Raw genomic sequence first — 25,935 nt, forward strand, 5'->3', positions numbered from 1 at the left:
GACTTTGGTGTTATGAGACGACGCAGCTCAAAATATCACCGCTGAGGGTAAAGTTACATTGTTCCGAGGCGTCTGCAGCTCACTGGCTCATCTGCCTGTCAGTCAGGGAAACTCTTTGCTTTTGCTGCTGTCAAACGCAACTCTGAGCCGTCACAATACGTCTCCCTGGAGCTGCAGAGCTGCGTTACAGCTTGCTGCTCAACAACACGGCCAAGCAAGAATCTGCTGGGAAATCTGTTGTTCTTGTCCACCTCGTGTGACAAAACACAGTAAATACATTTGTTTAGGGGCCGATATATTTATTCAGGTGTACATACATGCCCAAATTAATCTCATCTCAACCAGTATGAGTTATTTATATTGATCAGAATCGCAATTCATTACTTTGTTGTTATATTATTCACTGTCCTTACTACATCTTATAGTTTCTGCTGCCGGTTTTGAATACTGCAAGATCAATCCTCCTTTATATGAGGTGAACTGAGCTGACACTGCTGCAGTGGAACGATACCTTTAAGTCATTTTTAACGTACTAAACTAAATACAAACATGAGATGTGAAATAAACTCTATAGAAATGTGCTAAACAAACTGTAAAGAATAGAGCGCTTGAAACAAACACAACTCAAGGCTACAACTGTATTGAGTTCCCACCAGGAGACAATAATACCAAACAATGTTGAACTAAAATAGCTGAAGCCAACATGTATCAGCAGCAAACACTCAGTACAAAGCCACACTATGAAAGAGTTCATTATAATGTATCAAGCCTCCTGATTGGTTCATATAAACACAAAGCAGTGGGTACTGTATGCTCAACATCTATAAACCCAAGTGAAAAGCCAGATACATGTGGAAACCACACATGTATAATATGTCATGAGGGCACCATGCGTGCTGTGCACACGCAAACCCGCTGCTGCTTTGTTGTCTTACACTAAATGGGATCTTTACATGCTTTTCACTCAGTCCAATTTCTTAAAGAGCGGCCAAAAGCTACCACAGAGTCCCTCCTTCTGAGAGGGGACGTTTAATCTTTACCATCAGCTGGAAGCTTAAATGAGCTGTGGGGAAAAGGAGAAGACAGCCAGCTCTCCCCTCACGGGCCTAATCGCCTCCGCCATCAGCCGCACTTCATACACAACCGCGGGCTGGCAGATTAGAAGGCAGGCAAACACGAAACATGCATGTTTTCTGTTTCTACGCAAACACAGACACGCAAGTCTATTCAAAAACATGCATGCATTTGACTTCATATGATCAGAGGAAACACACACAGATCACATTCACATCTATAAATACATCAAGACCTTCGTACAGGTGATGCAGCCATCCATACTCGCACACACGGTTGCTTTGCATTGACTGCCGTGGAGTGTGTGTGGCATGACTACAGCTTTGGTCTCTTACCACAGTCACTCCTCGTCTGTAAATTGATATCAGATTTCCAGAATGTTTGTCTCAAAGAGCTCGTGGTTGCATCAGCATCCATCTGCAGTGCAGCACTACATGTATGATAAAAGGAACATATGTGCTGCTGTTCACTTTGCAAGGTATTCCACCACACCTGGCTCCTTTAAGCTCATAGTGGTAGTGTTTCTGCTCCGAGTTCCTTCCTGATGCCCAATCTCAACCTATCTGCAATCTCACTCTTTCAGTCACAACCAAGAGCTCCATAGTTCAAGTACCTCAGGGTCTTGTTCATGACAAGCAATGCTTTCTGATTCAGAGTCAACTCATTAAACAATCTATCCCTGAGTCTCCAATGGAAAACAATAAAATTATATATATATATATATATATATATATATATATATATGTTAACACTCACCCGCTGCTGATGTTCGTGGATGAAGAGCTGGGTAAGGACATCTGCTGGCCTCTGGATCTTGCAGAATAACCTGGAAAGACAAAGGCACACCAAACTCAGGATGGACATGTCTAAAAATAGGTTTGAGCATCCCGTTGAACTACACCAACACATCAATAAGCACACTGGACTCTGGGAGAATCATTGGCAGCAAACAATGCTGTCTCTGATCCCCATCAACAAAAACATCAAAACTAGTGTCCATGAAGATGACTTAAGGTGCACTTGTCTGTAATAAAAACAAATGCAAATGATAATGAATGCATCAAATCAAATGTAAATGAAACATGGGAACTTTGATATAATAGTAATGGGTAATAGACCAGTAAAATGAGATTTACTGGCATTGTCGTATTAGGCCACTGGAGGGCGACACAGGCTGAAACATCGGTGTCACCCTCTCTCTCCATGGTGCTGAAACACACGCACACCTGACCCGCAACTGCTCAATTAATAATTAACAGAAACCCAAACAGCTATATTAATAAGAATAAGACGCATGAGTCAGTATGTAGACGGTTCTTAGTGCTACAACACACGTCAGCCTTAACATGCAAACCAGGAGTAGAAGAAGACACAAAACGAGACTAGGAACACAGAAAAAACTACGAAAACGTGGATTTTCACAGTAAAAACAGAAGATAAACACGTCAAAAATCTAAAATCACTCTTAATTGTATACATGTTGATAACGATGACTCAGCTTTAACGCTGCATATTCACTTTATGATAACAGGACATTTCAATCAACAAGAACAACGGTCAATTCAGTTAATTTTCTTCAGATTTGATATGTTGGTGTCATTTCAGGAGCAATAACACGGCTGTCAACACGGATTGCATATGTGCTTTTATGCGTTTTTAAAAAAATTGGTTTTCCGGTGAGCAGGTGCAGACACTGGCCTTGATAACGAGCAAGTCATTGAGCGTAGAAGAAGAAGTAGCCTAGTTGTAGCTTGCTAACATCACAACAACCGTTAAACTTTGCTAAACTCAAGCTAGGGCACTTGAACGAACTTTTGTGGTTTGGCGTTATATATTTTGGCTCTAATTTTCCGCTTTATGATGGGTTTTAAAACTTTTACCTTAGTTTCGATGCGGGCCCTCATGGTTTCTTCTTCGCCGAAGTAGGATTCCTCCACACTTTCCTTCTTTGTAACGATAAAATAGACGTAGCGGGTTGAAACATTATCCCGTTTTCTAGGTCAGTGAACATTATTACATAATTATAATAACTCTTTCCCTCCAAAAAAAAGTCCCGTTACTTCGTTAACAAACACCGTGGCGTAGGTGTACAAACAAACGCAACCAATTCAGTACGGCTGCAGGTAGGGCAACGATTAAGGCAGCGACCAGTGAAAATCAAGTAACGACACACGTGACCACAATAGGCTGTTTTATTGGTCAACAGGATCACGCGTCATTCAGGTTCCTACTGTTTCGATTTTGTTGACGTCAATACTTTTATATGACAATGACAAGATATATTGATGACAATTCGTATAGAAAAAAAAACTATTGAATGATCCGATAATGTGTATTTACAACTTTCTCCTTTCAACTTTTGGCGTGATTTTTGTTCTCAAAACTCATTTATGAGTTTTAAAGACAAAATCCTAAAAATTGCATGTATATCACAAGAGACATGACAGAAATATATGAATACAGACTTCATTGCTCTTCAGATGGGAGAATTCAGGTGATGCAGTGGCACAAGAAACACTCATTAGAAGCCATGTTAAGATTAATTATAAATGAATTCTCAAGACTATTATCAAATATAGGAAACAAGCAAAAATGTCTTGTGATGAAAATTTACATGAATTTGAATTATGTGCATTGAATGTATGAACCATGTACATTTACAATATGTACCATATATGTATACTGGAATGCTTCAATACATGACATCCAGGCATTTCTAACATGGGTCAAAGGTTAAGGCCCCCAAAACAAATCTATTCTGACTTATTTTCATATATAACATTAATTTCAAGCTTGAGCAGGGCCTGGCTGTTATCTACTACATCGCAGACCCTGTTAGGCTTTATGAGCCAGGAAGCAGCCTGGGATCCACCTCCACTCCTAGACATTCCAGAGGCTCAAGGTGGAGTGAAGGAAATACCTAATTCATAATTTCTGGATCTGGCAGAGTCGTAATTTTTCGCATGTGAAGATGTCAGAGTTGAAGGTGTCCTGACCTCGCTGAAGTGAGACATGATGGCCTACAGGCCCACAGGGGCCTATGAACGCAACTAGACCACACCGCTCGATTCCCATGCTCATTACCATGGCATCATGGGTGGGTGGGTGGGTGTGTGTGCCTGTGCTGGAGTCAGGGTCAGTGGTGGTATGCATGCATGCTTATATGCATACATCTGTGTGTTGTAATGTTTATTTTCATTTTACCTCCAGACAGGAAAAAGCCATGACCAATGTGATACGTAGTGATGGTGACACCATGAGCCATCAAAGGACGTCTTGAAGATTTGTGAAATGTATAACCAGTTTGAATCTGCCAGGTACAGGCTCTGAACTGTAAAACAAGTTTAAATATGAAGCATTTGTTAGTCGTATTTCATGTTGATATCTTGCCCCCTACAATACTTCATCTCTAGATCTCTATAAAGCTTCAACGAGCTCACTGTTAAAACACTACACACCGTCACTACCGAAAAATATCAATAGGGGGCACCAAAGTACATGATATGCAATAAACTCCGCACACACCATTAGGTCAAGATGTCTTGTGCTGATGACCACTGAGCTATTGCTATAGGTTTTCAGTTTTCTATCCAGTAAATCCCCAATTTTGACGTAGAGATATTTCCTCAAATCTTTATCTTCAGCACAATTTTCAGCTACTCTCTTCATTTCTACTAAACCCTGACTTCTGATCACTAACGTCTTCCCCAATGGCTGCACAGTCCCACCAAGATCTGTGAGGGGAGGGAGGACAGCGAGGGAGACAGGGTGGGGGGTTGGGGGGGAATCAGGAAGTTGGAATGCGTGTCCCTGTGTGTGATGTGATTGTTAGCAGAAACGTGTCAGCCCCCTTAGCCCACAGCCACCAACCCACCACCACCACCACCACTGAGCCTGAAGCCCCGCTCAGGTTGCGAAAGTATAGACCCCTGTATGTGAATACGTGTGCATAAGTGTGTGTGGAACTCTTTCAACCCTGCGTTTCCACGGAGGCCCAGATACCTTATCGCTGCCCGTACTCTGAGAGGAACGAGGGTAAACTCGCTCACGGGGTCGAGGGTGAGGGGAGAATATAGAAAGACGGCGGGCAGAGGAGCACAGGCCCATGTGTGGCCATGCAGGGCGAACCCATACTGGCTTTATATAGAGGCCTGCAGCTAGACGAGAGGAAAGACAGAGGAGGATGGTGTGTGTGTCTGTGTGTGTGAGTGGGAGTGTGCACACGACTCACAGACAAATGGTGCATCACTCGCTATATGCATACGTCTCGTCACTCTGGCTGATTAAACAGCAGCGTTGCATTGGCTTTCAACATGTACATTACTGAAGTGTTTTGAAAGATTGCACCACCGCCTGCTGCCTGCCGCTGTAAAATAAGGCCTTCACTTCTATACACTAACCTACACAGCACATTGGATCCTGTATAGAGTGAGTGTGTATAGATTTTGAGGTAGGGATGGGTGTAGGGATTTGGGGGTACAGTCACGGTCGGGTGTTGAACCCTTTAGGGCTGAGCTGTTTCCTCATTGGAGATAATGTGTGCAAGGTTAACACTGAAAGTCAAGGATCCTTAGTTTTCCACAGTTATTTGAGCTTAATGTAAATTATTGAGGAGAAATCAGCATTCAATGTATGTACGGTCTCAATAATCTGGTTACATTTTCAAGGGGTAATATATGTCACAATAAAATGATGATATCTGAGTTGTTGTATCTCAATATATTTTCATATTAATGGCCATTTTGAGGCCCTATAGCTGGCCAGGCCAAATGCCCACCTTGGTCCTGTGAAGGTGCGGCCTGTAGCTTCTATTATCATGTGTTCAAATCTTTCCTCTGGTTTGACAGCGGAATGTTTGCCAGATAAACAAAGCACTCAGTGCTGAGTATTCATAACAGCAGAGCATGAGTCACCATATTCCTTGTTTACATTTTAGCAAATGGTCATTGGATCGCTCCATGATTACGTTAGACAGTTGCTTCTGCAAAGGCAAATGCAAATAATACTTTTACACATTTACACGTGACTGTGAGTTTGTTGGCCAAGACCTGTAGTGATATAATGGTGTGTGTATAGAACAAATTCTACCCAGCATGCTGCTCGTGTTTCACAGCAGCACCTGGAAAAGCTGGAGCTTAGAAAAAGGTTGATCCCTGCAGTTTTTGTTTTCCTTCTCTCCCTCTTTCCTGCTCTATGGCTCAGCTTCTCGTGAGCCAAACGGTGGACGAGTGTTGAGCCACAAACCTCACAGCTGGCGTGTTTGGAGCAGATCAGCCCCCCCCATCACCCGATCCAGGACCCTCGGCTGCAGTGGTGGTGGTTAGCCACACCAGCGTTTTCACCTGCACGTCTGCTGAAGGCTCACCAGATCCTACATGAGTTTAAAGGAGCGGTAACATCAGACCACACACAACAAGTCAACAGAACCAGACAGCCAGGAGGTAGGCTGCATGTATAGGTGTGTGTGTGTGTGTATGGTGTGTGTACACTTGTATCCTTTTTTTTTTTACCAGTTGCCTCAACCTATATTGGGATTTGGCTGCATCACATTGTGTGATTGGTTATTGGCAATATAATCAATGCTTTGGGGCTGCATTATCAGGTTATAGTGAAACCTAGATGGGCATTAAAGCAGATTTATAGACTATAAATCTGCAGGAGCAGTGGTGAGTCTGGTTGGTATATTACTGACTTCTGTGGTTGACTGTAGTGCCACGGCTACGTTTAGATTTTATGTTTCAAACTGAATATATACTAATGAGGCTGCATGGTCACACAACATTCTGAGATTTGTTAGTAAAGAGGAGATGTGGAGGTTTGAATGGTTCGTTAGGAGCCTAAACTTTCAGTGTATTCTGTTTGTAAAAGTTTATAGAGTGATGCAGCTGTGTTCTTATCCCTCATTTTCAGCTTCACCCTCAGGTTTTTATCGCATTTGATTTGAACATGAACAGATTTTATGCTGATTAACAAATTCAAACAATGAATTTATAATATTTCAATGAATTTTTGAGCTCACAGTGCAAAAACATGCTACAACATTTTTTTGCAATCCAACATGTGGAGCTGCTGAATAGTGAGCTTCTTTTTTTACAGCATAGTTTTCTTTAAAAGTAACTCCTGCTTATATTGTATTTTAGTGTTATTTTATTTTCATTTCCTTGGGGCAGTTTGTCCTTATTTTTAGTTTGCATCCAAAGTTAATTTGTTTATAAATAAGCAGTTTTCACATTTGATTGAGGCATCTCACTCCACAATTACAAGCAAAGTTGACAAGTTATTATGTGAAATGGCAGCAGAATTCTTCCATATATTTTCCCAATTCTCAAAATTATAAACAGCTGCATGAAACAAGGAGAGGAGACCACATTTTCTGTCATTAGAAGTATTTAAAATGGAAACAAATCAAGACTTTAACTGTTGGAGTTCAGGTTTTCTTTTGCTTTTCCATCGTGTTTTTACTCAATTTCGTCATCAAAAGCAGGTCGAGGTTGATGAGTCATCTGATAGACTGGCGCAGAACACACACACACACACACACACACACACACACACACACACACACACACACACACACACACACACACACACACACACACACACACACACACACACACACACACACACACACACACACACACACACACACACACACACACACACACACACACACACCTATTAGGCAACATTGTTTTTAGATTATTTTGGAGTTTCTCTTTCACCTACATTCAACATTTGTCTTTTAAATCTATGGAATTAAAGTCTCAAACAGTAAAACATTGTAATTATTCGTTCGGTAGTTTCAGTATTTTCTTCAACTCTTTAAATTGAGCTCCTGTGTTCGCAGCTTACGTCTTTTCATGTAGCTTTCCGTGAGATTTAAAACATTAAAACAAAGACTTTCTCAATAATCCACAAATTCTAAAACATTCCCATCTTCCCTAAATGTAGTAAAGCACAGTAGTTTTCTGCATTTGACACTTGAATTTGCATAGTTCCTGAACGTATCACAAGAAAGGAACTTGTGTTGTGGTTGAATAAAACGGGATTCGACCACGAGCAAGACGTGCAGACACTTTATGATGAAAGTATCGATTTGCAAACAGATGGACTTTGCTTTTATATCGAGACTCGTTTTAAACTTTAAACTGCAGTATTTGAGTTGTAATTAGTATTGGCCGTATTTGCGCAATAGTTACGCTCGCTGTACGTGTTCAGTGCGTCAGATTTGGCTTTAGACATGAAACTGTGAACTTCACATATCATTCACTTATAGACATAAATATACTTTCTTTATATTTGAGTGTATTTGGGACTATTTTAATCTTATATTCCATCTCTGCACATGCGCATATCATATCACTACTGAATCGCGTCTTTTAACTTTATTTCTTGGTTGAAGTGGATCAATATTTTTAGTTTTATTTGCAGACGTTTTGGCTTGAATCAGTGATTTAAGTTTACCTAAGAAAACAATAAAAGAGAATAATATATCAAAATAACTTGCGTAATAACGTCTCTCTCTGTGTGTCTGTGTGTGTGTGTGTGCGTGCGTGCGTGCGTGTGATACATTTTCTGTCGGATCTGTTCTGTCACGGATGTTAAAATTCATATTTTCTAAAGTAAATGTTGATTTTCTATAATCGGTTTCTTGATAAGGGGAAGCTGCAGTAACATAGAGCTTAAAGCTGAAACATGTATCCAGATAATAACTTCTGAAATAACATGATAACATGTGGATAGAATATAATCAAGTCTTGGAGTCTGGAAATGTTGCTTGACTGCTTCAATCTCTAAAGATACGGAGTGATTCATTTGCTTTATATGGAGTGAAATTAAAAAAGTCTGACTGCTGACTGTCACGCTTCCAACTTCCGACGCCTGATCTGTCCGCGCGCGCGTGTGTGTGTGCGCGTGCGTGTGCGTGTGCGTGTGTGCGTGTGTGTGTGAAGGCCCAAATGTTTCGAGAACTTTACACTTTCTCTGTTCTGGAGGCGCACGGTCACACTGACTAACAGGCTGATGCGTAAATGGACAGCGAGGACGCCTGCGTAAGGACGCTGAAGGACGGAAACTAGATGATTTGACATGAAATCAAACATTCTGATTGTTTGAGACCTCATCACTTCTTCCCGCTGCTGTTGAACCGCTTTCACGCGAGAACGAAGGCAGAATTGAGCAGAATGTGGACCAACAAAGATGGAAAAGGCCTAAAAAGTGTCCCTGGATGTTTTCATGTGCGAGTGTTCCTGCATTTACGCGACACGAATTGAGTGTGTGTAAGGTTGAAAACAAGCATTGATCGGTTTCCACAATAGATTTGTTGATAATCAATAAGTTCACAACTACTTGCGTGTGTTTTTAGGCTCGTGTGTGTGTGTGTGTCTAAACTCATGCATGGGGCCCGCGATTCGAGCTCCTTTCTTTCAAAATCCTATCGCCAATAAACAATAATCACTGCTGTCAAAGCTTTTATCAATGGGCCCTCGGATCTGGGGATCGATCTGTCAAATGGTGTGTTTGTACAGAGGACGTAATGGCGCGTAATGGCGCATGGCACAGTGTTCCTTGCTTTAGGGTTGGTGTTTGGAGAGGAGCACGCATGAAGAAGAGCTGGGGGGGGGGTCTGGATGGATGGATGGAGGGGGGGGGGTTGTTATTTGGGGTTTTGACCAATGCTGTTGCTGCTCAGGCTTCACCCCCACCCCTCCTCCACCTCCACCTCCCACAATCTACGTAGTGGACCCGAGCTTCCGCTTCGCACGACTGGTCATTGATGAGCAGTTGGAGGGTTGGCGAGGGAGAGAGAGGGAGCGAGAAGGGGGGGAGACGTAGACTTGACAAGGCAGAGGCTGGGAGAGAGAAAGAGAGGAGGAGGAGGAGGAGGGAAGAAGGAGAAGAAGAAGAAGAAGGAGGAGGTGACGGACCTGCTCCCGTGGGACCCTCGACTACACAGCCTGCTGCTGGGTGCTCCCGGCTGGGGGAAATGCTCGACGAGGCACCGAGCAGATCCGCGTAGCTGAGTTGTCAACCGAAGGAAGAGTGCGGGATCTGGGACTAGAACGCGTAAAAGAGGGGGGAGGAAGAGGGGGGAAAGAAGATTCATGGAGATACCGAGCGGGTTCCCGGAGCGAAACGGCTGGAATATACGGTTCAGGTCGGAGCTTTAACGGTTTCAGACGGGAGACGCGCCGCTTTCTGCTGCCCGTGTTGCCTTCACGACGCGTTTTTCGGGGTTTTTATTCGCATAGGTAAGCTGCTGCCTTCACATCCGGCTCCTTGTTATTGCAAATCCACGCCGGTTTTTACGCCTCACACACACACGAGCACACTCACTCCACCGTGTTTTCTGCAGGAGTGATGCATCTTTGAGATGATTGTGCCTGATTTCTATTTTTTTTTCTCACTCTGGTGCATCACATTGTCGCGATATCACAATAAAAGCTCGGCGTCTGCATGCTTTTATTTTGGGAACACGAAAAGGAAACGGTGTTTTCTCGGCCTTTCAGGTTGTGCAGCCGTTATATGTGTAAAATAATCAGCTTACAGGCAGTTAGCTCATGTTGGCACGTTAATGTATACATAAAATAGCCTAAGTATTCAACCGCGGCCAAGATAATATATAATAATTTAAATAAGTTGCTCTTATACTGGTACTATGATAAGATTAGAACTTACACAGAACATCCACTTGAAGTAGATAGTGTGTGTGTGTGTGTGTGTGTGTGTGTGTGTGTGTGTGTGTGTGTGTGTGTGTGTGTGTGTTGTAGTAATACTAATGTGAAGCCAGTCCAGCTCCACATGCAGCCCGTTGAAGCAGCTCTGTGTTTTTGATCTTCCAGCTGGGACACTCGGTCTTGGGCGCTCCGGTCATGGCAGACCCAGAGGAGGCGTTCGGCCTGCAGACCTCCCCCGGTGCAGGCTCCGAGTCCAGAGAGCTGCAGGGCGACAATAAATCAGACAAACAGAACGGAGCATCGAGCAAATCCCCATCGTCCCAGACAACTTACATCCAGCAGGTCAGTGTCACCGCTGCAGCCTTCTACATGCGGGCCTGCTGCGCTGCGAGCCCATGGCTGGTGTCAGAGGCTTATGGGATCACAGCCCCACTCTCAGATACCATTACCCAACACGTGATTTGTGCTCCTATTGAGACTTGATGTATTGTTACAGTAAGTAATACAAAATTAAGAGGCAAGGTAAAAGTTTGGAATGAGTTTTTAAACTCAAAACTTTAAAGAAAATGCCTTGAAATTCCTAGAAGTCGTATACGATAAAGATCCCATATATATTTCAACTACATAGAATATGATCAATATTTTATAAATTGTGAATGTGTGAAAGAAATATTTCAAATCAAATATTTCCGTCAGATATGAATCGTGACTTATTTTACATTGGGTGTAGTTTAAAATGTTAAAATCCCAACGTTCTAAGTTTAAAATAACAATAGAATACAATTAATTATACTGTCTATTATAAAGTTGAAACCCGCGAATTTCACTGTCCCACCAGCGCTAAATTGGAATATTTATACGTCGTGTTCAAGTATTTTACGTCTCCAAACTACTGAGATTTGTTTGAGTTAGCTAGATTGAGATGTGAGACAGCCCGGTATTAAGTATTTGGTGTTATAGCGATTTAACTTTAGATGTTTTATTTTGAAGGGAATGGAGGGGATCAAAGTGTACCTGCATGAGAGGGAACTGTGGGTGAAGTTTCACGAAGTGGGAACGGAGATGATAATCACTAAAGCGGGAAGGTAAGAGGAACACACAGCATTAGTATAGTTGCAGTAATCAAACACACACATCAGTCAGATTGCTGTAAGACATTTCAGGCCTGTTTGATTTGAAAGGGTTCGAATGTTTTTCTGTATTTATTTGTGTTATATTGTTAAGAAAGGGTTTTTTTCTGCTGTGTGGGAATGTGAAGCATCTGCTGGACGCTTCAGCCGCTCTGCTGTGTTTCGCATGAAGCATTTCAGGCATGGAACCTATCGAGCAAATGGACAAACTGTTCTCCAAGGATGTGGCCTGTGCTGGAGTGTTTAGTTTAGAGTGTGGAGCTGAAAGCAATGTGTTCACCATCACTTATTCATATTCGCTGAAACGTACACATGTAACTCGGCTCTAAATTGATGGACCGTGCGTGTGTGTGTGAGGGTGTGAAAGCGCCTTTTTGCGCGGACATATTCAGGATAAATCAGTGTCCTTACAAGCGATGATGATCTGCGTCAGTTCGCCTAACAAAAAAGTGGAGATATTAATTCCATATCATCCTCACACGTTCACTCTGGCCTCGCTCACTATACATCATCCAGATTGAATGGCTCCAGAATAAAGGCTAATGTAGTGGAAAAACACTTGTATCTGCCTCCAGCTAATAGGTTTCACATAATTATAAATGTGTTTATAATGGAAACTACTTTCATCCTTACTTATATACCAGAAATGGCACAATAAAACATTAAATGCAGATGAATCCTATATATCCTTATATGTGTAAATTCAACCTGTAATTTTTTTTAAAGTTTTTGATGTGATTTTTATTTTGGGTTTATTTGATGGGTGGGGAATTTCGATTACAGATTTGTTTACCTTCGATCAAGCGATAAAAGGCTAAAGAAAAGAGAACAACACCTGGTTTGTCAAGGGGGCCCCGAGCCCCACTATAAGTTCGCCCCTGCTCAGATCCAAACCCTGAAATATAGATAAATAGACAAAATTCTCCAAATATGCTGCATGTTGTTTAATTTCTTTACACTTTACTGTAGTTTAGGTTCGATTAATCGAAACGCGATTAAATGGTTACGGTCGAACAAAGAATCATTGTGATTTTCACTTTCCTGTGTAACTTTTCCACTCTGTCCCGACGCACTAAATCGTCCTCTGTCCTTTTCCAGGCGCATGTTCCCCAGCTTCAAAGTGAAGGTCACGGGACTAAACCCCAAAACTAAATACATACTCCTGATGGATGTCGTGCCCGCGGATGATCACCGGTACAAATTCGCCGACAATAAATGGTATGTAAAATTGAAAACACACATTTTATGATTATTTTTTAAGAAATAAAGAGTAAGAACATTTGACAATAATGTGTTTGAATTGTTTAGATCTCTAGACTTTAATGGAAAAAGACCTTTTATTTTGTAGTCCTAACGCTTTGGTGTTCCCTTTAACCACGTATAGACTGCGTGCGTAAAACGCGCACACCAACATTTTGCCTATTTGTTTAGTGTCATGTCGCTGTGTCTAACCTTGGGCAGGAATGTCTCGTCTCGGGTCATCGCCTCTCAATAAGGGGACAATTTCAGGAGGATAATCGCATGCCAATACCGCCGATAATGACCTAATCTGTGGAATCAATTCTTCTCTTGATCTAATAATGTTGGGAAAATAACGCTTCAAAATCAATCCAACCCCCAGTCTACACTTCTAACACGTGTATCTGAATCTCATATACCTGTGCCAAGTCCTACTTTAATGCTTAACATTACTAGAAACGGGTATTCTTTCATTATGCATGCGTAATTATAGAAAGCATGATTACGCAAAGGGGTTAACAATTTCCTAGACGATCACCACCGTGTTGAATATTGATTATTGTGTCTTGGGCTGTGTGATCCGTGCAGGTCTGTGACCGGTAAGGCCGAGCCCGCCATGCCCGGGAGGCTCTACGTGCACCCGGACTCCCCGGCCACAGGGGCGCACTGGATGAGGCAGCTGGTCTCCTTCCAGAAGCTCAAACTCACCAACAACCACCTGGACCCGTTCGGACACGTAGGTGCCTATAGGCCTGTCATCTATACCATATACTGTATACCCGACCACCAGAGAGGGTTCAGAACCGGCTGTATTGATCACTAATCAGTTATATAAGGGTTGATTTCCAAAACTGATTCGAGGTTTGAGATTATTGTATGCCACTTCTAAAACATCCAGATACTTCATTCCCATTATCTATTATCTACCACCACTAATTCTATACATTTACTGTCTCAGAGTACAATTAATATACACGTACAAAGAGTTTAAAGGATAATAATATGGGAGATGTTCTCATTAAAATATGTTAATCTCTCAAAAAATGTTTTACAGACTCTGCACGCGCTCCATACCGGGTTTGACTGTAATAGATTATTAAGGGACTCAACAGGTCTTTACACCTTCATATAAGACTTTAAAGACCATATAGACTATTCTGAAACTCCATACAGCAGCCACCCTCCTGTAAAACACAGCTTGTGATATACAATTCATTATATAAAATCATTGACCTTTTTTAACAACTGAGCTGCTTATGCTATTTTTCTCAAAGTCTGTGAAAATGTGATTGTCTATGAAATAAGTTACTACTGTTGGAAAAAATATTTTTATACTTCAGAATTTTTGTCTCTAATTTTCTAGATACAAGTAGAATTAGAGTTCAAAATTGAAATGAAAATAATATCTGTTTTTCTATTTAGTTAAAGGACAAACTTCTAGGTTTTTCTTGAATGTTAAATCTAAAAATAACTGACTGTTTGATCCAAAAGAAAAGGTACAAAAATAGGTGTAAAAGCGTTTTTGGTTCAGTAAAATCTAAGCAATTCATAACATCCCATGAACTCGTGTTGAATCCAAAAGGACACAGAAGATTTAAAACCTACATTTATTATTTGCAGATTAGATTTGTGTTTTTTCAAACATTAATAGATCTTTATGTCACTTTTTACAGTGTGAAGTGTAGAAACATTCATTTGGTATTCATGAGGAATTCAACTTCAAATATTCATTTCAAAAGCCATTATTAACAGAATGATTATATCCTTTTATTCGCCTGTATTTCTCATATTCCACTCTTATTATAGCGCCCCCTATAGGTGCCTTAAAGTTGTTGACCTTTGGTAAGTCAGATTGGACAATATATCATTTCCGTCTTGCACAGAAACTCAAAATAATAACTGACCTTATTCTTCATCAGTGCATTTCCATACTGCAAATGACCCTGGAGGCAGACAGAAAGTCATAGAATGATGAGGGGGATAAGAACTATTGGTTAAATTACATGTCAAAGCCACTGACATTGCAGCTTCAAAGCCTCTTCTAACATTCATAAAATATTTTTTGTGTGTAGCACATAACACATTTTTTTAGTTGCCAGATTTTTCCAGATTGTTTGGACAAAATGTTGAATAATGGTGTAAAGATCAGGGCTATTCTATAAACATGTGTCATTAAAGATCATTTAAGATCAAAACTGACATAAGATAATGTTTTAGAAACCATATGAAACTTTATTGCATGAACTCAGTAATATTTGGTGTGAAGCCGGGTTGTTATTTTACTGCCATTCCATCATTCACTCATTGGTTCCATTGTTTGAGTGTCAATCTAAAGTGAGACTTCTTTCAGCCATTCATGGTTATAAAGTCTATATAAATATGTGCCTGCACACACACACACACACACACACAGGCCACTATCTATCCACATGGCACCTATAGTGATTGTTGCCTTGCCAAACTCCAGCTGGTGAAATGAAACCGGAGGAGTTGGAATGCGAGCAGCGCTGTAAATTTGGGCCTAAAATGCATTTTTGATTGGTTGCAGTGGTTCCTGGCTTGCCCTCTTTCGTGCAGGGGAGAGAGCACCATGGGATTCATAAATGAAACGCTGGTGGCGGGCCAGAAACATATTCCATCAGCTTGTTGGTCCAGCTGGTTGAAATAACTTGTGGACGATTTATAATTACGAGCTCTGAGACACGAGACTGAAACATATTGCTGATGTCGATTGGAACGATTCAGGATTCGGGGGGGGGGGGGGGTGTGTTTTTTTTCTGGAAACGTCTGGTAATTAGACGCACATCAGCAGACAGAGCAGGGCCTCCCTATAGCTCAGGCCTGTTGTCAAGGTGTCTGACAGGAAACAAGGCAAAGCAAAGCCCCATGAGAGTTGTGTGTGTGTATGTGTGTGTGTGTTTTGTGTTTGTAGAAAGCTACTTGTGTAAACTGCGTGTTCTATTCCTCTGAATCCCATTGAGAAGTCTACAAGTTGCTGTGGCACAAACATGCTAATGCTTCCTGAATAGTAACCCGCTCACTCACAACTACACTTAGTGCTATTTCAAACCATTTAAGAACTACTTATGACTCATAGTTGACAGATCAAATAATCTCAAATTCATTCATTGTAATGCTTTTAATCCGATTTCTACCCAGATTTTACATTTCCACTCGAACCAAAAAGTCACTGTTTGCTGCTTTGAGGAGACAAATGAGCTTCTAATTATGTGCCAGAGTAAGAATTTTACAATTAAACTACCAAGTCGCCACTGAGCTTGATGCTATCTTTATGATATGATTATGTGACGTGTTTTAAATCACTGATCATCAATCAATTTCTGAAAATAAATTCCTGGATGATTTTAGGACACAATTGTAAAGCATTTTGAAATTTATACTTGCCGGACAGGATTAATACTCAAAAAGTCTCACTAAAAAGTCCTTTATTTCTAACTAGCTGCAGATTTTGCTTTGATCTCCTCTCAGCTCTCCAGTATTTCTCAGTGTTATTCATTTCCCCCCTCAGTGTGCTCCTGCACTCGTCTTGCTGTCTTCCCACACATGTTCTGGCCCGGGCAGGGTGGAGTGTGAGGATCGCACTGTTTATATTTAAATGGCAGAGTGCGATGAGCAATAGATGATGGTGTACAAAGCCCGCTAATCCTGAGGCTCTGGAAAAACCCTCTGATGTGGAGGGACTTGAAAGCAAAGGGCAGCGGCTTGAGACCCAAAGTGATCCCTCACTATCATTAAATACTATCATGCAGGGGGCCGGGGTGAGCGGAGATACGGAGAGCCGGGCAGGGCAGCGGCTGGGCCGGGGAGACGAGGCGTGTGCAGGGGCCCCCGGTGGGTGGTCTGCAAGAACACCCCTGCCCCCACAAATCCACTCCTAACACATACACACACACTGGACGCTGGGAACCCACAGTTTGCAGACCGAGTTGCTATTTTCCATCATGAAATATACATTTAAAAGTTTCCAGGCAACTTCTGAAACATGGATGGCAGACATGTTTAGCTTCCAAAGACCTCCATCTATTGTGGCAAACGTTTGCATTGATGGACTTGTTATTGTGGTTTGCTCTTATCTTTGAATGCGTCTCACCAGACCTCAAATAAGCCAGTAATGAATGCATGGGAACAATGCTTGGTGTGTAACCTACTTTCGCACTGTGTTCGGCTACTTCTAAAAAGCTCTTAAAGCCTCGACCGTGACTCCAAACAGACAAACATGCCCCAGGAGGATATTTACAAGAGCCAGCATATTGCTTTAACATAGAAGAATCAATTCAATAATACAATTAAATATAAAAGTAATGTTTAAACACTACGCCCCCAAACCAGGGGGTTGTCAGTAACTTCCTCCTTCCTCTCGCATCTACTGTAAGATGGTGATGACTATTACACGGTATTATCTCAGCTCTGTGTGTGTGTGTGTGTGTGTGTGTGTGTGTGTGTGTGTGTGTGTGTGAGAGAGAGAGGGAGAGTCAGAGGTCAGGGCAGTGCCTTGTCTCTTGCATGTTGGCAGTGAAAGGCAGGTACAAAAACAACCTTTAAGATAACAGATAGGAGGAATGTTGGTGGGTGGGGGCAAAAACAAAGGGGGGGTGCGGAAAATTGTCTTGTTTTATTTCTCATACTATTCTTTAATGAAAACTAGAAACCATTATTGCATGGAGCCAATGACTATAGGAGTCCTCTGCCCTGTCAGAACGATTAGACTCAAGAGCCCTAAAAGAGAGAAGGGGGCCTCAAATGAGAAGTTCAGGGCCCAAGTTCAGCTGAGTGGACCCCTGTCTCGTCTCCATGTCGCCAAGCTACAGGATTAACTGGGTTAGTCTGCAATAACCCAAGATGTGCTTATATATGTCAGCCCGATCTGCACCTCATGTACATTAAAATGGTGCATTCATGATCTGCATTAAAGGATGAGTAGTGTCCCTGTGGTTTATTACTTAATTTTCAAAACTTTGACAATTATATGTTAGAAATGTGTCCTTTGTTAAAAGAAAAGTTTTTATGCACTTTTGGATTTTTTCAAAACTGTATCATCATGTCTGTTTGTTATTGTCATCCCCCTTTTTCTGACAAATATTAAATGTCAATAATTGTTTATATCAATATTGGCCAAAAAACAACCAACAAAATATTTGCTGCTAAAATCCCTGAAAATCATAAACACATTCAGAAAAGAGTGAAGAAAATGATGTCGACTTCTTTCTTATTGTTCTGTTTTGTTTACGTCTCTTCTTCTGTGGTGTTTTACCTTCACTCAGATCATCCTCAATTCCATGCACAAGTACCAGCCGAGGATCCACATCGTGAAGGCGGATGAGAACAACGGCTTCGGCTCTAAGAACACGGCCTTCTGCACCCACGTATTCCCCGAGACGGCCTTCATCGCCGTCACGTCCTACCAGAACCACAAGGTGCGTCAGGTCGTTAGTCTGTGACGTCACCAAAAGGGCACAGTTTTAGATTCACAGTGCGTTTTAATGAGGTATTCAAAGGCAGAATTGATTGTAGATTCTTTCGGGGTGAATTTAATTTTTTTGTCCGAGTGTAATTATTCTGTTCTGCTGATTGTAAAAGATTAGGATGAAGTTGTGTTCGCTGGCACCATATCACACCGACGCACCTGACAGATGAGGCGCGGGTTCGAGCCTGACCTCAGGAGACTTCGGACCAATTTGGTCCTTAGATAAACTTCAGACAGACGCGTTCAAGTACCTCAAAGCTACGACAACAAGCGAAACGAAGAGGAAAGGAACAAGCAAAAACAATGATTTACTATTATAATTATTGACGACAATAATAACACAATTAATTACAATACCGTGTTGCTATTATTATTGGTGGTTATTATACTTCTTCTTTTTTTAACAATAACATTTCTATTTTGTTTTTATACTTGTATTATTGTTGGCCAATTAAATTCTATAATAAGTTATATTTTGAGAAGGTTAGTAATTAGTTTGTTTTTTAAAATGTCGTTGATTTGCGTCGTAGAAGCGCTTTTACTTGAACTAAACTTTTAAGCAATAGCCCAGCAGTCCGCATCAGTTTACAAGCCGATCATTGTAAAATAACAAAAAAAAATAGATGCAGCTTTCGTCGCTCAATCAACGGCTAAAATAAAATATAAAGAAAATAACACGTAACATATAAGTGAGAATGAGACAAATAAAAACATAAAATAGCAAGAACTCGTTAGTACGAAATTAGTAAGTAAACTGTGTAATTGTTTAAATAAATAGTAAGAAACGAATACAAATATGCAAGTATGAAGTTTGGAACTTCAGCAACGGAGAGAAAAATGTTACACGAAAAAACATCCAAGTAAATCCGACATAATCGTTTCTTTTACATTATTTATTTATTCAGTGTATTCGATCTTTCTGAGTTTCACCGCATTCGTGTCAGCAATTTAATTTTAAGAAACACGTTTGTGCACATCAAATAAAAATAAATTAAACTGGGGCCCGAGTTAAATCAATAGCGCGCGGGCAGAAATGGAAGGTAAAATATTTGCTTTTCCTCAAATTTGCTGCAAAAACGTCTCCCTCTCTCTGGATCCAGATGTGTTGTAAACAGAGTCTGTTTCACATCCATTTGAAGGCCTCTGTGTGTTCAGAGGAAATGTGGGAGAAAGGGGCGAGAGCTCATAACGTCCCCAGAGCCAATCCACAGTCTGAGCGCGTCTGGGAACAGGAAGCGCAAAATGACCGACATTCTGTAGGAACCATTCATTATTTTTCGAACATGTTATTGGGGTCTGAGTCCGTAACCTCCGGGCTAATTATTGGGGCCTGCCAGACCTGCAGCAAACAAGCATTTGTGATTTCCGGGGGGCGCTTGTTTTAATAATCAAACGAGGGCCCACATCTGCCTGTATAAGCCCTAATGTGCAGGTTTGTCCTATTTCACCTGCTGGTGCCTGAACTCATCACGAAGCTCTACTTTAATAAGGCTGGTGGGATGAAGACATGTTTGTCTTCTTCATTCATAATTGTGCCAAAGTGCAGAAGATGAGTGGACACTATCTGACATTTATGTTCAAACTGCAGTGATAAATGAGGACACACACACACACACACACACACACACACACACACACACACACACACACACACACACACACACACACACACACACACACACACACACACACACACACACACACACACACACACACACACACACACACACACACACACTCCCATTCTGTCACTGGACCCAATTGTTTACATTCATCCCTGATTAATTTGTGCACTTCATTTGATTACTGCCTAACCCCAACAATCCATATTCATAATCTTCTTTGCCTGTTTCTATTCTATTCTATTCTGTTTGTGTCTATTCTGTTAAGTCTTGAATCTTGAATCCATTTATTAGGACACAGTTTAGTTTCTGTTTTCCATAAATATTTTTGCCTGAATATTTTTTTTAGCAGTTTAGTTCTGAGCTCATGTTCTCCTCCTCCTCCTCCTCCTCTTCCCTGTCTTTGACTTGGCATCTCATCCACGTTTAATTATTCGTCTCGCTGTGTTTCTCCCCGGAAAGCCAGACACAATCCTGAGCCTTTTCCAAAAACAAATCAATACGTATCTAAATTCTCTCTGTGAGCATTAACAAGAAGCTAAGCCGACGTGTCACCAGAGGCATTTTTACAAGGTTTGGTCAAAGTGTCAGCCAGCGTGCAGACGAACCTTCTTCTCCTGTCAGGAAGACTGGGAGCTGCCAGCTGCTGATACCTGCCAGAAACCACTGCAGGGAGCTCCCCAGACTGGGTTTAACCTCTTTTGGGATAAGATTCATATTTGGGCCGATTTGAAAAACTCACACTGCATTTTTCTATTTGTTAAAAACTGACAAAGACATTTATGGGTTTTTTTTTACAAATACCTTAGGTAATATAAGACTGTAATGTTAAACTCGGGGCAAGCAAAAGCAATGTTATAAATCAAAGGGCCGCACCAATTATAGTTTAAAGTTTGATCAGAGTATTTTCTTTTGTTCCTGACAAGTGTGTGTTTTGCCTTTGCAGATAACCCAGCTGAAGATCGAGAACAACCCCTTCGCCAAAGGCTTTCGCGGGAGTGACGACATGGAGCTGCACCGGATGTCCAGAATGCAAAGGTAAAGCTGAAACACCAACACCATCTTGGGACTCAAACCAATCAATCTGTGACATGAACTATGACAAAAGGACAGAAAGAGAAGATATACACCCCGCCCACCCTCCCCACCACCACTCCAATTAGTCAGGGGATTACTGACATCCTTGTCACTTAAGTGTCACTTAATGAGCCCCACTTTAACCCTAAACTCGCACAAAACAGAGGCCGGGTCTGGAGTGTTATTTTCAGTGATGTAAGTGTGTTTCTTGATCTCCAGCCACGTCTCCATGTCGAAGGCTTTTTATGGCTGATCTGGCAGCGCCTCTGAAACATCTCCGCTCTATACCAGGATGTTGTAGCCAGTTGTGTGTCCTCTGTGTGCGTGTGTCTGTGTGTCGAACCGGTGCTGTAGCAGCCAAGGCCCCATATATATACGACCGCATAGCTCTCTCTCTCTCTCTCTCTCTCTCTCATTCAGTCCAGATGAGGGATGGAACACGCGTCCACACTGTGTGGAAAACACTTTTTCAAAGGAGAAAATCTGGTTTTCAAAGTCCACAAACGCACCCAGCCCCCCTCCTTTACAGACGCCGTGTGTTCAAACGTAGAATTCGTAAAGAAAGAAAACTGGAAAATGACTTTTTATCCTCCTAAAGAGCACTAAAACCCTCTGTCCTTCCTTTGAGCCACAGAACAAATGTGTTTGTGATTAAGCCACCCAAAAGCCCCCTCCTTTATCAATGTGTGACGCGTTCACGGGACCAACAAGTGACCGTGTGCTGTGAGATATCGCGATATTCCGTTTGAAACCCTCCAAATGAACTGAGCTGCTCGGCATCCAAACCGCACAATCCATCTCCGTGCCATTGTCCGGACTTAAGCCGCGCACGTCTGCTGCTGGTTACGACTGTGAAAGGAGAGCTTATTGCAAACCCCTCCAATCTAACAAAAAATGTTGCAAAATGATTTATTGACGGATGCTTGCAGAGTAATAAGGGTGGAAATACATCCGGGCATTTTCACTGGAGTGATATTTCTGCAAAGAGGCGTCTCTCAGTGCGTCCTAGTGGATTAGTTCAGGAGGTATAGTGTACAAAACATGTCATTAACAGCTGTCATTGTGCGCTTTCCTACCCAGCACCAAGGAGTACCCCGTGGTCCCTCGGAGCACGGTGCGGCAGAGGGCCGGGTCCAGCCAGAGCCCGTTCGGCGGGGAGGTCCAGGGCCTGGGCACACCGAGCACCCTAGGAACCCCCCAGTACGCCCAGTGCGAGAACGGCGTCACCAGCACGTCGCAGGACATGCTGCCCCAGTCTGGCTCCTACCCTCTGCCACACGAGCACGGCCAGGACCAGTACCACTGCATCAAGAGGAAAGGTGAGAGGGCGTTTCACTGTAGTATAAGTACAAAGTACAGGGAAGGACTCATACGAAAAGTACTCTCGTGTGCACTAGTGTGGAGGAACTCAGGGAGCTAATTCAGCTTGAATTGTTTAAAAGAAAATCTGTTGGAGATGTTAATACATGCATTTAAAAGGTAGTATTGTACAAGTAAGTTTGTACTTTGACACTGTTGTTGATCCCTTTGATCCCATCTGCAGTGGAGGACGACTGTCACTCAGGTGAGCACAGCTATAAGAAAGCCTATATGGAGAGTTCATCCAGCGAGGAGGACCATTACTATCGCCCGGTCGGCTACCCGCAGAGCCTCGGCTTGGCCGGGGGGCCCTACCGCAGCGAGTCCAGCCAGCGGCAGGCCTGCATGTACGCCAGCGCCTCTCAGGGCGCCGAACCCGTTCCCAGCTTGGAGGACATCAGCTGCAACACCTGGGCTAGCGTGTCGCCCTACGGGAGCTGCTCCGTCACCACCATGCAGCCGATGGAGCGTTTGCCTTACCAGCACTTCTCTGCTCACTTCACCTCGGGGTCGCTGGTGTCCAGACTCGGTGGGGTGGGGGGCCACGCCTCGCCGCAGCTGGCCGACGGCCATCACGCCGCCATGTACCAGAGCTCCATGACCCACCAGACTCTGGGCCGCCAGTGCAGTCCCGGAGCCGGGATCCAGTCGCCAACTGCGGGCCTGCAGGGAAATGAATACCTCTACACGCACGGCATGGCACGTACACTATCACCACACCAGTACCACGCCGTGCACAGTGTCAGCATCATGCCAGAGTGGAATGAGAACAGCTAAACCTGGAAATATGACAAGGAAGAAACGACAAAGGACCAAAATCAGGCAGGTTTTAGATGAATCTATATTTATATTTTTGGAGGACGTGTTGCTGTTCATTCTAGTGAGATCATTGACAGTGTTGCATCGTATCCAGTCACACATATGGGCATAAGCATGAGGAAGGTGAAGCTGGAGGTGAGACTGCACACACCGTACAGGCCTCCAGTGAACCATACGGACCTAAGACGCTCCAGTTTCCTCACCAGCACACTCGGTGTTTTGAAGGTGTTCTCATGTGGTGCTGTGTTTTGGATCTTAGTGTGTTTCAATGATTGATGAGTGATATTCATCTTTTTTTTTCTATATGTACAAAACCCTTTTTTTGTATAGCTGTACATGTCTGAGATTTGTGTAAAAATAGATGTTACTCCTGTTACATTAGCCTAAAGTTCTTTTTTCCCCCCAGCTTTTGTAGTTAACAACATATTGTGTAGTAAAAATGCTTTAAGTTATAAAACGAGTAAGACGCTGAGAGATTTTAGTTTTGGTTTTGGCTCTTTGGTGAATTTGCTCTTAAACTCCTCCAGCAGGTTAAAATTGCTTCTCTTAAGGTTTAGATGACTCAGATGTCATCAGTTACTTTACTGTAGGACTAAGTCGTCTCAGCTTGCAGGGTCCTCTGCAGTGCAGCGCCGTTTCAACCCAGCCAAGTAAACCTCAGTCACACCCAAAGACACCAAAAATTGTATTTCTTTTCAACCCAACACACACACACACACACACACACTGCAGTGAGACCTGCCTGCCTGCACCCAATCCTCTCATTATTCATGGCATGAACTGGAGCAGGATATAGGATAGCGTCTGTTATTTTTAACGAGCAGTATATAGGCAATATATAAACTCATGCTACTGACGATCACATTATCTTCAATTTCACTGCCACTAGGGGGAAAAAACTTCAAATTGCAATCACAAGCAGGTCATGTTTACAACCCAGGATCACATCTGTGTGCATCAATGTGGATGTGGACATTTCCCGAAAAAACATACTTATGGTGTAGAATTAAATTGGACTGGGATTCATAAATAAGTCATCATCATAAATGTGATGTAGAGGAAACATGAGTAGAGTTGCAGAAACTATAACACCCAGAATGCTGGTAGATATTGCAGTAAAACCTCTTTAGTACCTTCAATTAAGATTAACAGCATTAACACCTCAGCTGTTGGATGGAGGCAGCAGCAACATGAAGGGATCAGTGGAACAATGGAGTGCAGTGGGGAAAATAGCAAAGGAACACCAAAAACATGGATTGGATTAGAATGGATTGGATATTTAATTCATAGGCAATCATTTCTAACGGGAGCTAATTCCAATTGGGATTGACCTCATGGTATTTTTATGGCCAGTTTAGATTTGGCTCCAGATAAGAGACACACGCAGAAACACTGAAACTATTGTGCTCTAAACTCAATTCCAGATGTTGTGTTTTAAAAGCTGTAAGTGATTGTTTTCTCTCTATTTGTTATTCAGCCCAGTTTCCTCCATGAAAACATCAATATTGTACTTTTGCAATTTGCAAAAAGTTGCAATTTGCGTTCAAAAGTCAATATGCAAGACAAGCTTGAAACTGAATGAATATGGAAAAATGTAGGTATTTAGTGAAAATCCTCCAATATTGACTTTTTCTTTGGTAAGTTAGCTGCGTTTTTTCAATTGAAATAGGACTGACACACACCTGCCTTCCTAGCGGCCATCGCAAACATTGAGTATCTCTGCTTTCAGTCATTTAATTTGGCAAGTAAACAGCTCAATCTAAGGCACTATTACCTGCTGCCAACACCTTTACACGTAGAGTTAATGTACAGATGTGAACCGTGCTTGTTATTTATTTTAGTTGGTGGTCCTTCACTTCCGGTCCTGACTATGTAAGAGTTGAACTACACAGAATTGTTGAGAATGGAGCGTTACTGTAGCTTTTGGATCCTTTGTGGCTGAAACGTTGTGATGATGTCAGTTGTGGTTTCAGTTGAGAAGTTGTCTTTCAGTAAGCTTGATATGTGATCAAAACATTTCATTAATCCTCAAAATGGCACTTGTATGACAAACAGAATTGAAGTACAGACGTATAGCAGCAGTGGGACATTGAAAAGCAAAACAAACAGGAACTGGTTTATGTTAGAGAATCATTTTACAAGTGGAAAAATTTGCTATTTCTTACTACTTGTAGTTGACAATAGTATTTATTTTTGAATAATGTAAATCTGCTTCTTCCTGCATGTACCAGACACAGATGTTGTCTTTGTTTTTATAGCCTGTTTTTTATGACTGTTTATAGGATTTTTCTTAAGAAATCATACTTATATAGAAAACGGGATATTACTATACAGCTGTTAAAATCAAAATGTGTTTTGAAATACATGGATACCTGTAAATATATATATGTACATAAAGTATGGAATACCTGCAATAAATTTGAAAAAAAAAGCACTCCTCTGTCTCTGAATTA

General features: G+C 42.0%; 1 protein-coding gene across 1 annotated transcript; it reads left to right on the forward strand.

Annotated features, from left to right (window-relative positions):
- Positions 1–10,246: 10,246 nt before the first annotated feature.
- tbx5a (T-box transcription factor 5a) lies at positions 10,247–23,735 on the forward strand. The gene is made up of 9 exons (XM_076164087.1): positions 10,247–10,325; positions 10,917–11,093; positions 11,742–11,836; positions 12,980–13,099; positions 13,709–13,856; positions 18,403–18,555; positions 21,174–21,265; positions 22,385–22,623; positions 22,848–23,735. The coding sequence occupies exons 2-9, from the start codon at positions 10,947–10,949 to the stop codon at positions 23,438–23,440; spliced, it is 1,587 nt and encodes a 528-aa protein (XP_076020202.1). The 5' UTR covers positions 10,247–10,325; positions 10,917–10,946; the 3' UTR covers positions 23,441–23,735.
- The last annotated feature ends 2,200 nt before the right edge of the window (positions 23,736–25,935 follow it).

Source organism: Genypterus blacodes, unplaced genomic scaffold, assembly GCF_046128005.1.
Source record: "Genypterus blacodes isolate CSIRO-AG114 ecotype Tasmania unplaced genomic scaffold, CSIRO-AGI_Gbla_v1 ptg000133l_1, whole genome shotgun sequence".
In the NCBI taxonomy this organism is placed as follows: domain Eukaryota; kingdom Metazoa; phylum Chordata; class Actinopteri; order Ophidiiformes; family Ophidiidae; genus Genypterus; species Genypterus blacodes.